At 46.4% G+C, this 12836-nt stretch overlaps 1 protein-coding gene and 1 long non-coding RNA gene across 3 annotated transcripts in view; one reads left to right on the top strand and one right to left on the bottom strand.

Moving 5' to 3' along the window:
* Positions 1 to 3836, top strand: part of LOC117014358 (uncharacterized) — a 63261-nt gene extending 59425 nt beyond the window's left edge. Inside the window, exons 6-7 of the long non-coding RNA XR_004421499.1 lie at positions 40 to 296; positions 731 to 3836. This is a non-coding gene — a long non-coding RNA (uncharacterized LOC117014358). The remainder of the gene's footprint in view (positions 1 to 39; positions 297 to 730) is intronic.
* A 3-nt stretch (positions 3837 to 3839) lies between these two features.
* The window catches only part of C22H1orf116 (chromosome 22 C1orf116 homolog), a 32279-nt gene continuing 23282 nt past the window's right edge, over positions 3840 to 12836 (bottom strand). For both annotated transcript variants that reach the window (XM_033092107.1, XM_033092108.1), the window contains exons 2-4: positions 9937 to 10122; positions 7315 to 7492; positions 3840 to 5834 (exon numbers count right to left, since the gene is read on the bottom strand). In XM_033092107.1, the coding sequence (XP_032947998.1) occupies positions 4270 to 5834; positions 7315 to 7492; positions 9937 to 10122 (1929 nt within the window). In that variant the 3' untranslated portion in view covers positions 3840 to 4269. The remainder of the gene's footprint in view (positions 5835 to 7314; positions 7493 to 9936; positions 10123 to 12836) is intronic.

Genomic DNA, 12836 nt, shown 5'->3' with positions numbered 1-12836 from the left:
TAATTAAGTTGCTTCGTCTTATTGAAACATGAATTTCAGGGCTGGCCTGGATCTAGGAGACACACAGTGGGCCGTCCAAGTCCTCCATTTCATGAGTGAGATGAAGTGACTCACTGAAGGTCCAAAGCTTTGCCAGGATTCCACCCTGCTTCAGATTATTTTGAACTCTGGATACATGGCAAGCGGTGAATAAGAACAACCATCCAGACAGGCAATGAACAAGAGGGAACGGCAGCCTGGAATTAGAACACTGCCTGTTTTCACCTCACTTGTGTGCTAAGTCAGTGATGATGACGGTAAGGACTCCTGTGAATCATAGGGCCCTTTTATCAGAAGAGATTTGGAGAGGTCGTCCAATTTACCTTCTTGCTTCCTGCTAACTAATGCCTGATTCATTCCTGAAAGATGCCTACCTTATTTTTTAACGCTGCCCCAGAAATCTTGAAACCTTCTAGCCTCATCTCTTCCTGATTTTAGCCAGAATTCCCTCCTATTATGTTAGTTTTCTTTTCCTCCATTAAAAAAACAACTATTGCATAGCATATGGTTCTTCGAACCACACAGCAAAAGAAAGATAAAGGAAGCAAAAAGAAGCCAACTATGTGGTCATAGGGAGCAAGAGATTGATGATAAAGGGGAAGCCAGGTTTGGGGATAGAGAAGCTGGAGACAACTGGTTCAGCCTTCACAAACACCATGTCCCTGCTAATTCCTTTCTTTTCCAATTCTAGGAATCATGATTTGGTTGAAGTTGAGTCACCTGGAGGGTGTGCCAAAGCCAAGTTGTTACTTTAGACTTTTATTCCTAGCAAGATCTCTCCCATTTATTCTCCGAGCTGGGTCATGTGACCTCTTAGATTCCAACCCTTTCTACATTTGCTCCCTTGGAGAAGGAAGGAATAAGACTCAGAAGACAACACTATCATTTGTGGAGTATCTATGCTGTGTCAAGCACTGAGCTTTACTTAATTTATATTATTTATTCCTCTCCACAATCTTGAAAGGATGATATTATTCCCATGTTACAGATGAGAACTATGAGGTTCAAACAGTTCTGGGTTCCCTGATTAGTAAGTGATGGAGGTTGAACAGAGCCCAAATCTGTATGCTCCAGTTACACACCTAAGGCAAAGACTTGGGATCATTTGCATTCCTCCTTAGATTCTGTCCATCTCCCAGGTTTCTGCCTCCTCCAGTTTATATTCTGATAGTATGATCCTTTTCTTCCTACACGTATGATCATGGACCAAAGGATGGAGTGATTCACTCATATACTTACACATATTGTAGATTCTGAAGTCTTTACATCAAGCTCTAACTCATAATATCAAACAGGGCCTGCTCTCCAGGCTTTCACTTGCCCTTCGTATGAACAAGAAATAAACACCAACTTTTGCACACCTGTCCATCCCCAGGTTTCAGGGTGGCCTCTGTCAGACCACACTTACCATTATGAAGGGAGGCTCTTGAGACATGCCTGGACCCATTCCCTGACCTATGTGTAGGATGATGCATAGGCCTGCCCCACCGAGTCACAGTGCAGAGCTCCCAGAGTAGCACCTGAGTGGTGATTCACAGGAGCAGCTGCCAATATATCTGAGGGCACAGACCCCACGTGCCAGGCTGAGGAGAGGCCAGCTCCTGTATTTAGCAGATGATTGGATCCCAGCAGCAGCAAGACTGTAGCAGAGATACAAGGCCAAATGGAAGTAGAGTTGTCACTTTGGTTTTTAAAATCAAATGACTGGACTTTACACACTGCCACCCAAAATCCTCCAAAAAGGGATAAAAATAACCCTGATGCCACTCTCACCTCCCACCCAATCTGTTTAAGCTAAATGAAGAACAATCCTGTACGGATACAGGAGGAAGATAAAATTGCACAGGTGGGTCCAACATCACCTTCCGGATGGCAGATGTCCTCACTGGGATCCTTTTGTCTATCTTCAAAATGAGGACAACTGTGTTTAGACTTACGATTCTATTCTTAAGTCTCATAAGACGGTCTTATGAGAGAAACATCTTATGAGAGAAACATGCTCTTTGAAGGACAAGGACACTGGGAGCATGGTATCATTAAATAACAAGGGAGGGGAGCCTCTCAAATTAAGAAAATTGGGGAAATGGGCATGCTGGTAGGATAAGGACGCAGAGTGGGAAGGCTGGCTGTGTGTAACTCTGTTTTGTCCGGAGAGAAATGACCTCTATCAGGGAGTGGGGATTTCACAGGAAATACCCCTGACCAACCTGTGTTGGTCAGACTTACACTGATGTCAGGGCCCCAGATTCCTTCCAAGTCTTACTTTACAACTAGGCCCAAGTTTCCCAATTTATCAGGGCAATTAAAAAGTAAAGTGATTGTGCCTCTGGTTGTGTGCTGAAATACACATGATGCAGCTCAGCTGTGTCCACTCAGTCCTCCAGGAGGGGCCTTCCTTCTTTTGGGGAGTCTGTAATAAGACTTGGCTTGGCTAGTTGTGGGAGTCTCTGTCAGCTGTGACAGACCAGGTTATCACCCAGGGCCAGAAATAAGGCACCAGGCTTTTGGGTGTGTGTGTGTGAGAGTGTACACAGAAACCGTCACACCCACACCCCACATACCATACCAGGGTGGAGCGAGCCACTTGTCCTTACCTTCACCTTCTCATCATGTTCAGAAATACTGAGCTTTGACATTGCTGGGTCCCTAAGGACGCAGGCCAGAAATGCCCGACCGACTTAAAAGGTAACTTTCCGACAAGTTACATTTATCTTCCTCTCAAATTTGGGGATCCTGGACTCCAACCAGGTCGCAGCCATGAATAGCATTTATTTCCTCAGAGGAAGCAGGGGTCTCGTCATGTCTAGTCATGTCTGATCTCCAAGCTTGTATTCACAAGACCACACTACCCACTCATTGGCATTTTCTCAAGTTGCACAACTTGGTCAGGGAATTTGGGGTTAATAATGGGTTACTGTATTGCTTCTTTCCAAAGGTGAAATAAAAAGCCACAACACTAAATATGACATGAACATTTAATGTCTGATGCTTCAGAAGATACTGTAGGATATTGGAGGGCCTGAGGGTTGAGCCCCGGGTAGTGAGCACTGATCCTTGCGGCACAGTGTGGATGTACAGTACTGCCTGGGGGGAGGCAGCGTGCAACCTGGAATGAGGATCAGGAGCCCAGCTCTGGTCCCTTCTCTGCACTAAGCAGCAGGTCCCTTCCCTTCCCCAGTAGGTTTGGATTAGAGCATCTCTAAGGCCCCTCACAGTTCTGATATTCTATGAATAACTAGCAGAGAATATATCGGGTTCATTTTCCATTGGCACTGAGGAAGTTAAAAACTACTTGCAATGGTGTGGACAAGGCCTGAAACACTTCTTTGATACTTACAAAGCCTCTGGGCTCAGGCTCCCATCTCAGTGTGGGCCCAGCCCTGGGGTCAGGCACGTGCAGACTGAGAGAGGGAGCATGAAGAACAGGAATAAGGGAACCAGGGACCACCACACAGTTTGTTATTGAATTTATAAAGCCCATGGACAAGGACCCTCTTCAGTGGAGGTGTGCTGTGTGGTCACTTATCTTGTCTTCTCACTAAGAAGCTTTGCTGCTCTCAGTCAACCAAGAGGTTTTAGTTACAGGAATGTGTCCTGCCCTTGGGATGGGGGCCAGTGAGAAGGCAGCAGGTGAGGAGACAACCAACCAAGTCCTCTTGGCCTCAGGCCCCCATCCAGAAGGCCAGATGGAGAGACGGATCCAGCAAGGTATGAGCCAGTCTCCACCGATGGCAGGGATTCTGGGAGACCCACATTTCATGTGATGCTGCATTTACCTCAGGTCACACTGACACCTCCATTTGACGTTTTTTTCTCAGGCTTAGCCACCCCTCTTCGCTCAGGTCTGGCTAGGCTGAACTCTACCCAATGTATGAAAATCTCCAACGTGAGCAGAATTCTGGGCAATGATCCTTGTGTAGTATAAATAGCTTCAGTGATATATACAACCTATAACACACACACACACACACACACACCCTCTTGTGGAAATCATCTTGTGGATCAATCGTGTAGGCAGTCATTGGCACAACCACCCTGAATAGGAGCACACACTTGGACTCTAAACCCCTCCTCCCCTTCACCTCAGAGAGAAGAGAGCATTGGAGAGAAGCCCATCCCTGCCCAACCCCTAGTTGTAAGGTGGGAAAGGCTCCTACACGGAGCCCTGAGTCTCTTCTACTGGAGGCAGGGGCGGAGGTTGTGCGGGCAGCGCTGGTGGCCAGTGTCGGTCTACTTCAACAGTCCCAGCTTCTTCAGAGCCTCCCTTCTATGTTCATCAGGGACACCTTTTGGGGAGATCTTGACACTGACACAGAGGGGTCGCGGCAGCTTGTCACGGCTCTGTCCTTGGTAGGACAAATGCTTGGAGCTCTTCTCCTGCTCCAGGTCAGCCAATTTGCCCACCTGGATACCTGCAAAGTCCTTCCCTGTGCCCAAGGAGGCAGGGCGGGGCCGGGAATTACGCAAAACACTGGGTGAGATCTTGTCCAAGGAGTCTTTTCCCAGAGAGGTGCTGGTTTTGGGGCTGGGATCTTTCTCAGCTGAGATGTAGCTGCTCAGCCCCACCCCTGAACGCTCCAGAGTATTGGACTTGAAGTTTATTTGTCTCAGGCCAGGGATGTTTTTCTCCTGGAGAGTCAGCCTTGAGTTTGGCTTTGACTGAGACAGGGGAATATTTACACCTGGGGCCTTAGGGATGGGAATTGGCAGTGATTTGGCAGCTGGAACCTTCCCTGGAGTGGGTTCCTGGGTAGGAATCAAAACCTTGCTTGGAGAAGAAGACCCCTGAGCTAGAGCTGGAGCTGGAGCGAGAGCAAGAGCTTTCATTGGAGTAGGTCCCCGGGTTGGAGCAGGAGCTGAAGCCTTCCCTGAAGCAGGCCCAGCTGTTGAGACCTGAGCTGCAGGCTGAGCTGGGGCTGGGAAGGGGCCCTGAGCATGAGTCCCCTTGAGTCTGATGGAGCTGGTGGGCTTACTTAAGTGGGGTCTAGGCTCATCTTGGTCCTGGGGTAGCCCCAGCTTCTCTAGTGCTTCTTTGCGTGCTTTCCTCTGCTCCTGCAGTGAAGAGGAGACCAGGCTGGAATCTCCATGGGCAGCCTCAGAGTGGCGGGACAGCCAGTGCTGGGGCTCACTGTGGAAACTGCTTCGGCTGCTCTTGAGAACAATATTAGGTGGCAGCTTCCGGGGCTTAGGCATTGTGAGGGGAGCCAGCTGAGCATCTGGATCCCCCTCTGATGACATGGGAGCATCTGAAGCTCTTGAATTCTGAGACGACGTGGCAGGAGGAGGCTGAGGTTGTCCTGGTGCCCTCATTGAGCCTTTCTCATTGGCCCTTTGGGACATGGCCTCTGAAGAAATCTCTTTTTTCTTCTGGGGGCTGAGTGACATGTGGAGCTGGGGTGTGGGGCTCTGCTCCTCTGGCCTTTCGGGCAGGCAGTCTTCCCCACACTTCTCAGGTTGGGCGTCCCGGAAAGCCTCTGGTGGGGGGATGAGGGCTATGTCCAAATCAAGCGCAGCCTCCCAGGGTCCAGCAGGAGCCTGGCCGGGCTCACTGCTCTGGCTGACCTGTTCTTTCTTAGGGTCTGAAATGAGCCCCTCAGGTTCCCCTGGGAGGTGGTTATTACTCTGGGTGGTGCTTTTCCTGAGGTTCTGGTTCCTGCCGATATGGATATTTCTGGGGAGGCTGTAGGAGCCGGATCTGAGGCCCAGGCCTTGGGCTTCAGGCAGACGGGATGAGCTGGACTGAGTTGCTCTCCGTGGCACTAGGCCTTGCTGAAGAATCTTCCCCTCTGGATGTCCTGTGAGGGTCAAGGAGAATAGGCAAAGAAGAGAGGACAGAGGTAAGAACTCTGCCTCATGGGAAAGCAAATACTTCCTGAACTCTGATCTCTAATTTGCATGGATGGGTTTTGCTTTTGTTGTTTCTTTGCTCTTAAAGGGGCAGCACTCTTGTCAGGATATCTTTTAGACTAACAGATCAATACTAGCAGATTCCCTTCAACCAAGGATTAATTTTTCACAATGGCTGGGGAAAGGGCAGTTCTAGACAGCTCCATGTTCTTGACTCAGGCCCTTCCTAATCCTCTACAGATGCACCAGAGTTGGGGAGAGATTCAGGACAGTTTTTCTCACTATCTTGGGGCTCCCAGGTAACTGAGTCCAATGGAAGTACTGAATACCAACAACATGAACAGGTGACTTGCTTTTGATTTGACTGGCTTTCCGCCTTCTTCCACCTTTACTTTCTGTAAGTACCTGGATAATTCTGTGATGGCCACAGCTGTCCCCACACCAGAGAATGACATGGGCTTTTCCTATCATGTTTCTTCGAAAATAAGACCTAGCCGGACAATAAGCTCTAATGTGTCTTTTGGAGCAAAAATTAATATAAGACCTGGTGTGATATGATATGATATGATATATTAAGATCCGGTCTTATATTATAGTAATATATAACCGGGTCTTACATTAATTTTTGCTCCAAAAGACACATTAGAGCTGATGGTCTGGCTGGGTCTTATTTTTGGGGAAACACGATAGTGATCTAATCAGGTGCATCAATCCCACTGGGCCAGGGACTCAGTCTTAGGTGGCAGTGAAGCCCCATGTCCCCATTTACTGCTCTAGCTCCAGCGAGGGTCTAACACATTGTCAATAAATATTTGCTAAATGAGTGAATAAATGATTACAGCCCTGATACCAGTGGAATTGTCCTCGGGAGTAAAGTGTCCCCCTCACCCTGGGCATATGGCCCTGCACTCACTCACGGCCATACTCATGTGCCATCCTGTTCCCCTTTTACTGAGCCTCAGCACCACTGGTTCTCCACACTCTCTCACAATGGCCTTGAGGTGCCACCCACTCAATTAAAGGAGTCCTTCCCTCTTCTTATCTCCTACAGCCTCAGCCTCTGTGTCTTCCTGATTAGCTCCCCAGACTGACTCAGTCTCTCCAGAGCCAACCACCCATCTCTCCCTCACCTCTACGGTTGCATCTATTTAGAATTTTTTCATAAGCAGATGGGAGCTGGTCAAACCCCTTTCTCTCCCAGGCCTCTGATGCTTCATAGGAAGACATAGGAAGCTGGCTTGTCAGTAGTCTCTCCTTCCCTCCAGGGGCAAGGTTTTATTCTAGCTATGAGAGTGGAGAGGAGTACACTCATCCCTTCTTCTGCCTGTGACCCTTAGAGCAAAGGGCAAACAAGCTGGAAAGTGGCCAGAAGCATGTATAGATTTTCTGGGTTTCACCAGAGATGCTACCCCAGACAGTCCCTCTTACCCTGGGGAGCAGGCTGGGTTATGGGCAGCACACGGGGACTTTGGGGAGTTGTGGCTTGCTCAGACTCGTCAGTGGACAGTCCGCTGTCAGCCTCAGTGTCCAATGAGCCAATGGTCTCCTCCAGGAAGAGCAGACACTCCTTCTCTTCAGCAGACAGGAAGTCGTAGCTGCTGTCACTCTGGAGCGAGGAGAGGAGGAAGGGAGCTGTGAGAGGGAGCTCCCAGAAACTGGTGGGGCCTGAGAACCACCCTGTGTTAGGGAAGGAATGCTGAAGAGCTGGAAACTTTTCCACGATGCTACTCTGCAAACCTGCTGGAGTTGCTTCCTGAAATTGCAGACACTTGGGAGGGCAGAGGCTGCCAGGCTGCTGCTGTACCACTAGCGTCCAGCTCTGGTAGCTGGACAGGAAAGTGGCAAGTGGCCTTTCTTTTGCGTAGTCCTGGATGGAATATTTAGGCGATCAGAAGCTGTCCCAGGTTCTAATTCCAATTTCTCTGTGTGACCTATGTCAAGTATTTCACTTTGCGTGTCTCTCAGTTAGCTTTAAATTATATGGGCAACATAATGATTTGACTTTCAACTTGAATGGCATGCTTTTAAATTTCCAAAGTACTTCTGCATACCTGATCTGTCATGTCAAGGACAATATGAGGACAAACAGGAAACACAGCCAACTACTGGCTGCCAGGCCAATGGGAACAGTGGCATGATTAGCCACAGATAAATTTACTAAATAATTTATATTTGACTCTGAAATGCATTCCATACAGAGTTTTTTTTGCTTGTGTATTTACTTTCTTTATGGCATTTGTCTCTGGCTAACATTCAAATAATTGTGCTTCGCTTAAGCAAATATTAACTTAAGGGGGGAGGATGAAGAGACTGGATAGGTATGGGGGGAAGAGAAAGCAACTTAGTATTAAATATTAAGTACATATTAAATAAATAATTTTCATTATGACAAAGCCCTTAGGAATATCTGGAAGAAAATGCTATGGTCATTTAAGATGGTTACTGCCCATATTCTACAAAGCCAGAAAGATCCATGGAACAGTCGTTCTCCAAACAAGAAGGTTGCAGGGAAAACCGAATAAAACAAATGGGAATATAAGAAATTTGGTCCGAGTCCCTTCACAGAATATCCACCCCTCTTCCTAATATTTGAGATACTTCAGAGTTGTATATTCTTCAGATTCACTCAGATGGCCAGGAAAGATTTTGAGATAGCCCTAAAAATATCCTGGCGGGGAGGGGAGATTGTTGTTGGAATAACCCTTCCAGTTCCCCAGACTCCTTAAAGGGCCTTCTGTCAGGTGACTGAGTGAGGCCTACATTTAAAGGGAAGCCTCAAATATAGGCCTTGGAAGCCCTGAAGCTGACTCCAGGGGTTCTCTGAACAAAGATCTTCTTTACTGCCCTCTTCTACCTAAAATAGCCTTGCCAAAGATAAGCCAGCTCTGAATTTCTCCTTTGTGGATGAGTCTCTTTGAAAACCTTTAATTCTGGTCACACTCTGCGTCCAGCGATATGTAACTATTCATCTTGGCTTCAGCCTAACAGAAACAGAATGAAGTCTCTGTGGCCCCATCATCTCAGGTCAAAGAGAAATTATACACAGATGCCTAAACTTTGGAGTGTGTGTGTGTGTGTGTGTGCGCACGCACGCTGCTTTTTCTACTCCTTTTTTACATATCAAAACTCATTGACTATAGTAAACATCCTTAATATTCAGTACCTGGATAGAGATCCTTACATTCCTTAAAATTTCAAATACCTCTATAGTATATAAAGCCATAAAGCATAAATTCTCAAGCGTTATTACGTATGTGACGAGTACCAATAAGAAAGGAAGGCTTACATTTGTACACAGGGCAGGTTTACTCTTTCACACCAGCCTTACAACAATTAAGATTTAAATCCATGCCCAGAAAAACTACAGATTATTACATGCCACTCACAAATAGTTAAACACAGTGACTTTGGAAGGTTTTCAATCTCTGCTTATAGATGGGCTATTTCTTTTCTACGTGGAGACATGTGCTAAGTGCTTTATATGCATCTCATTTACTCCACCACCCCCAAGAACCCTATGAATTCAGTGTTAATATTATCCCCATCTTAAAACTGAGGAGACTGAAGTTAAGAGAAATTAAGTAATTTGCCGAAAGTCATACAGCTTATAAGTAGGGAACCCAGATTTGTTTGGCTCCAGAACCCAAGCTATTAACTACTCTGTTGTCTTTGATCTTTGTAAAAACTGAGGTACCACTGCTCATTGCAGAGAACTTCAGGAATCCATGTGCTACAAGGAGCTATCTGCGTTTTCCTTTTCACCACGATCTCAGATAACCAGCCTACTCTGTCACCTCAACTCATTCCCCCAATCTAATGAAAATGAGAAAAGAGTCTTATTTGTCCTATTGCTTTCTGGGGTTGTGCCACCTTATTCTCTATAGAACCATAGGTGACTCAGAGGCAGAAAACATCAACTGGTATGATTCACTCTCTGACGAGGAAGATGCAAGAAAAAGAGCAGTGAGCGAGGATGGTGGTGGGCAGGGTGGGGCAGAGCAGGGAAGGTGTGCAGAGAGCAGGCCAGGTGACAGGACAGAGAGTACGTACAGATCCAGAGTGGGTGGAGGTGGTGCTCATCATGCTGTCACAGCTGCCGACGCGGGTCACGGGTTCCGAGCCAGGCCCCGCTGGCCACAGCTCCCTCTCGGGCATTGCCAGAAGCAAGGTGCAGGGACGGTGAAAGGTGCTCCCAGAGGGGAAGCGAAGGGAAGCGAAGAATGTCCCAAGCTGGGCCTGAAAAGAGAAGAATCAAAGCCATGTGTGAGCCGAGCCCGGACTCTGGCAAGGCTCTGCCCAGGCCCTGGAGCAGCATGGCGCAGGGACACCAAGCAAGCAGAGAGCTAGAAGGGGCCATGGACAGCCATTACCCAAACCCAAACCGGCCAGCCTGCATGGAAGGACACAAGCTGGCTCACATACACACAGAAGGACGGACGTAGGTGGTGGTGGAACAGTCTAGTCAGAAAGGAAATGCCATCACTTCCTTTAGTCACCGTTAGCTCTGAACTAGGTAGCTTAACCTACATTTTCATTACTATAAACAAGAAATATTACAGGGGTGAAGAGCTCGGGTTCTGGAAGTAGTTGGATCTAGGTGCGAATCACAGTTTAGCCATTTACAATAATATGACTTGAGGCAAATTACTCTTTGAGTTTTGTTTTTCCTCATTAAATAGGGTAAATGTAAGGATTAAATGAGAATAGTTAGCACAGTTTAGCTGGTAATAAATACCAAACATTTAATGAATAACTATTACTGTTAATAAGAAAAAGACAAAATCCATCTAGGATAAAAATAAATTGAAGCAATGGAAACAAGAGTTTAGAAAAGAAGGGTTCAGGTTAAATGGGAGAGTAAAGGCTTGAGAGAAGGAACAGGGCCCTTAGTAGTCCCGACTTGTAGGTTGCCATGAAGATACAACAAGATGTTCCACCGAAAACACTTATGCAGTGCATGGCCCAGCAACTGGCAGCTGCTGGTATAGTCAACATCACCAACAACATCACAACAGCCACCAACACAGCCACCATGATCTCCCTAGCCTGGGTGACACAAACCCAGTTTCCATCTTGTGCATCACCCCCTCTGTTCTTGCACTTATTTCCAATGAAGTTCCCTAACCTGTGTCAAATAAACAAAAGAAATGTCCTATTTAGCTTCCTCCCAACTCCAGTTCTAGGGAAAGAAGTTTCAAGTTCGTTGTGCCAATAGTAATAGCAGAGGAAGGCAGTGTCATCTTCTTTATGAAAGGCCCAAGGATTTTCATAGGCCTGTTTGTGGAAAACACTTCAGCAGGGTTGGAAAGACCAGGGTGACTCTCCTATGTGAAAATGAAATTCTAAAAGAATTAAGATTAAAAGGCAGGCCAAATAGAGAGTTGAGGGAGACGTAGAATATAGAATATACACTATAGTCTGATTCTAATTCTGTATTTTCCCCATGACACCATACTATATTTTCTACCATTTTTATTACCCTCCCAATACTAGATAAAATGTCCTACAAAATGTGTTCTACTTGAGATCTTGGTACTTGGGGTTTGAATTCCAGGGCAGGTTGTCCCTTTGCCAATAATTGCTTCCTGTGCCAAACTCAGGTTTGGGCTGTGCTAGGTGAGTAAGCCTGCTAACTCTGTAGCGTTAACAAGAAAAGGCCACAGAGAGCTCCTCTCCTACTTGGGAGGAGGCCCTTAGGCAGGACAATGGGGAATGAAGAAGGAAGATCCCTAACAACACGTATAGTTTGTGAGGGTCCAGCACCTCTCAGGAGATAGACAGGGAACCAGAAGAGACAGAGATGCCAAAGAAGTCCAGTGATAAATCATCGCTGGGTAAGATAGCTTTTAGGGTTCCTTCATGAGGCTATTTCCCCAATATCCAGAACCCCAAAGAAACAGAAACATGAGAAGTCCTGTGGATTAAGCTCGGTCATCTCAGCTATCCACACCATTGATGACTGTCTAGGTTCAGATAATACTAACTCATTCCCACGTTCTGTGGGCTTGAGGCCATTACAGCAAAGGGGATCTAGTTTTCACAAGCCGAGGCACACAGAAAGCACTCAAAAAATGCTGCATGAATAAACTTATCATTCGTTGTAGTGGCTACTGAGTCGAGCTATTGGAAAGCCTCTTTTTTTTTTTTTTTTTTTTACTTCTACCCTATTACTGTAAGCCCTTTCTTAAACAGTTTATTTCCCAGAGAATATATGGCCCAATGGAATTTGGACAATGTTTTCAGCTAAACTAACATTTATAAGCACCTAACAGGCATGGGGAGTGCAAAGACAAAGGCATTGTTTTTAAGAAGTCATGTACATCCAAGGGTCTAGATTTTGGCTCCAGTTTTCTTATCCTTAAAATTGGGAGAGTAAATATTAAAAGTGACTCACTGTAATTAATATAATATTCTCTGTGAATGAGTGAGAGGACGTTGCCTTTCTTTCTGAGGAAATTACTACCCATGTTCTTCTAGGTGCACTTCAGACTTTATAGTGGTTTGCTAGCCCGTCCTTCCTCCCAGGGTGCCACCACATTCACCTGTCAGAACCAAGGGTGGCCTGAAGCAGCTGGAAGAGATAGTAACAATGTGAATAGCACTGCTTCAAAAAACATTGCATGGTATGGCTTACAAATTGCTTTCAGATATACTAATTAGATCTCCAAAATAACCTGATTACTTAGGCAGGATGTGACATTTTCTTTATCGAACAGATGAGAAAGCTGGAGATCTTTCCACTTCCCCTCCCTAAGGGAAATAGGAATGACCTATAACTACAGACAGGGCAGCCTGTGGATCCTGGCCCTCTAGAGGACATCAGACCGTCCAGGTGCAAGAGGGCAGAGTACCTAAGGAAGGGTCCTTGGCTGCCCCTGACTAAACCTTCAAAGCCCTACAGTCACTCTTCTCCTTCTAACTCTCACTTTAAACCCTGTATATTATCTGGC

The sequence above is a fragment of the Rhinolophus ferrumequinum genome, chromosome 22 (assembly GCF_004115265.2).
Source record: "Rhinolophus ferrumequinum isolate MPI-CBG mRhiFer1 chromosome 22, mRhiFer1_v1.p, whole genome shotgun sequence".
In the NCBI taxonomy this organism is placed as follows: Eukaryota; Metazoa; Chordata; class Mammalia; order Chiroptera; family Rhinolophidae; genus Rhinolophus; species Rhinolophus ferrumequinum.
The sequence above is the reverse complement of the archived record's forward strand: the minus strand, read 5'-3'. Positions and strand labels throughout refer to the sequence as shown.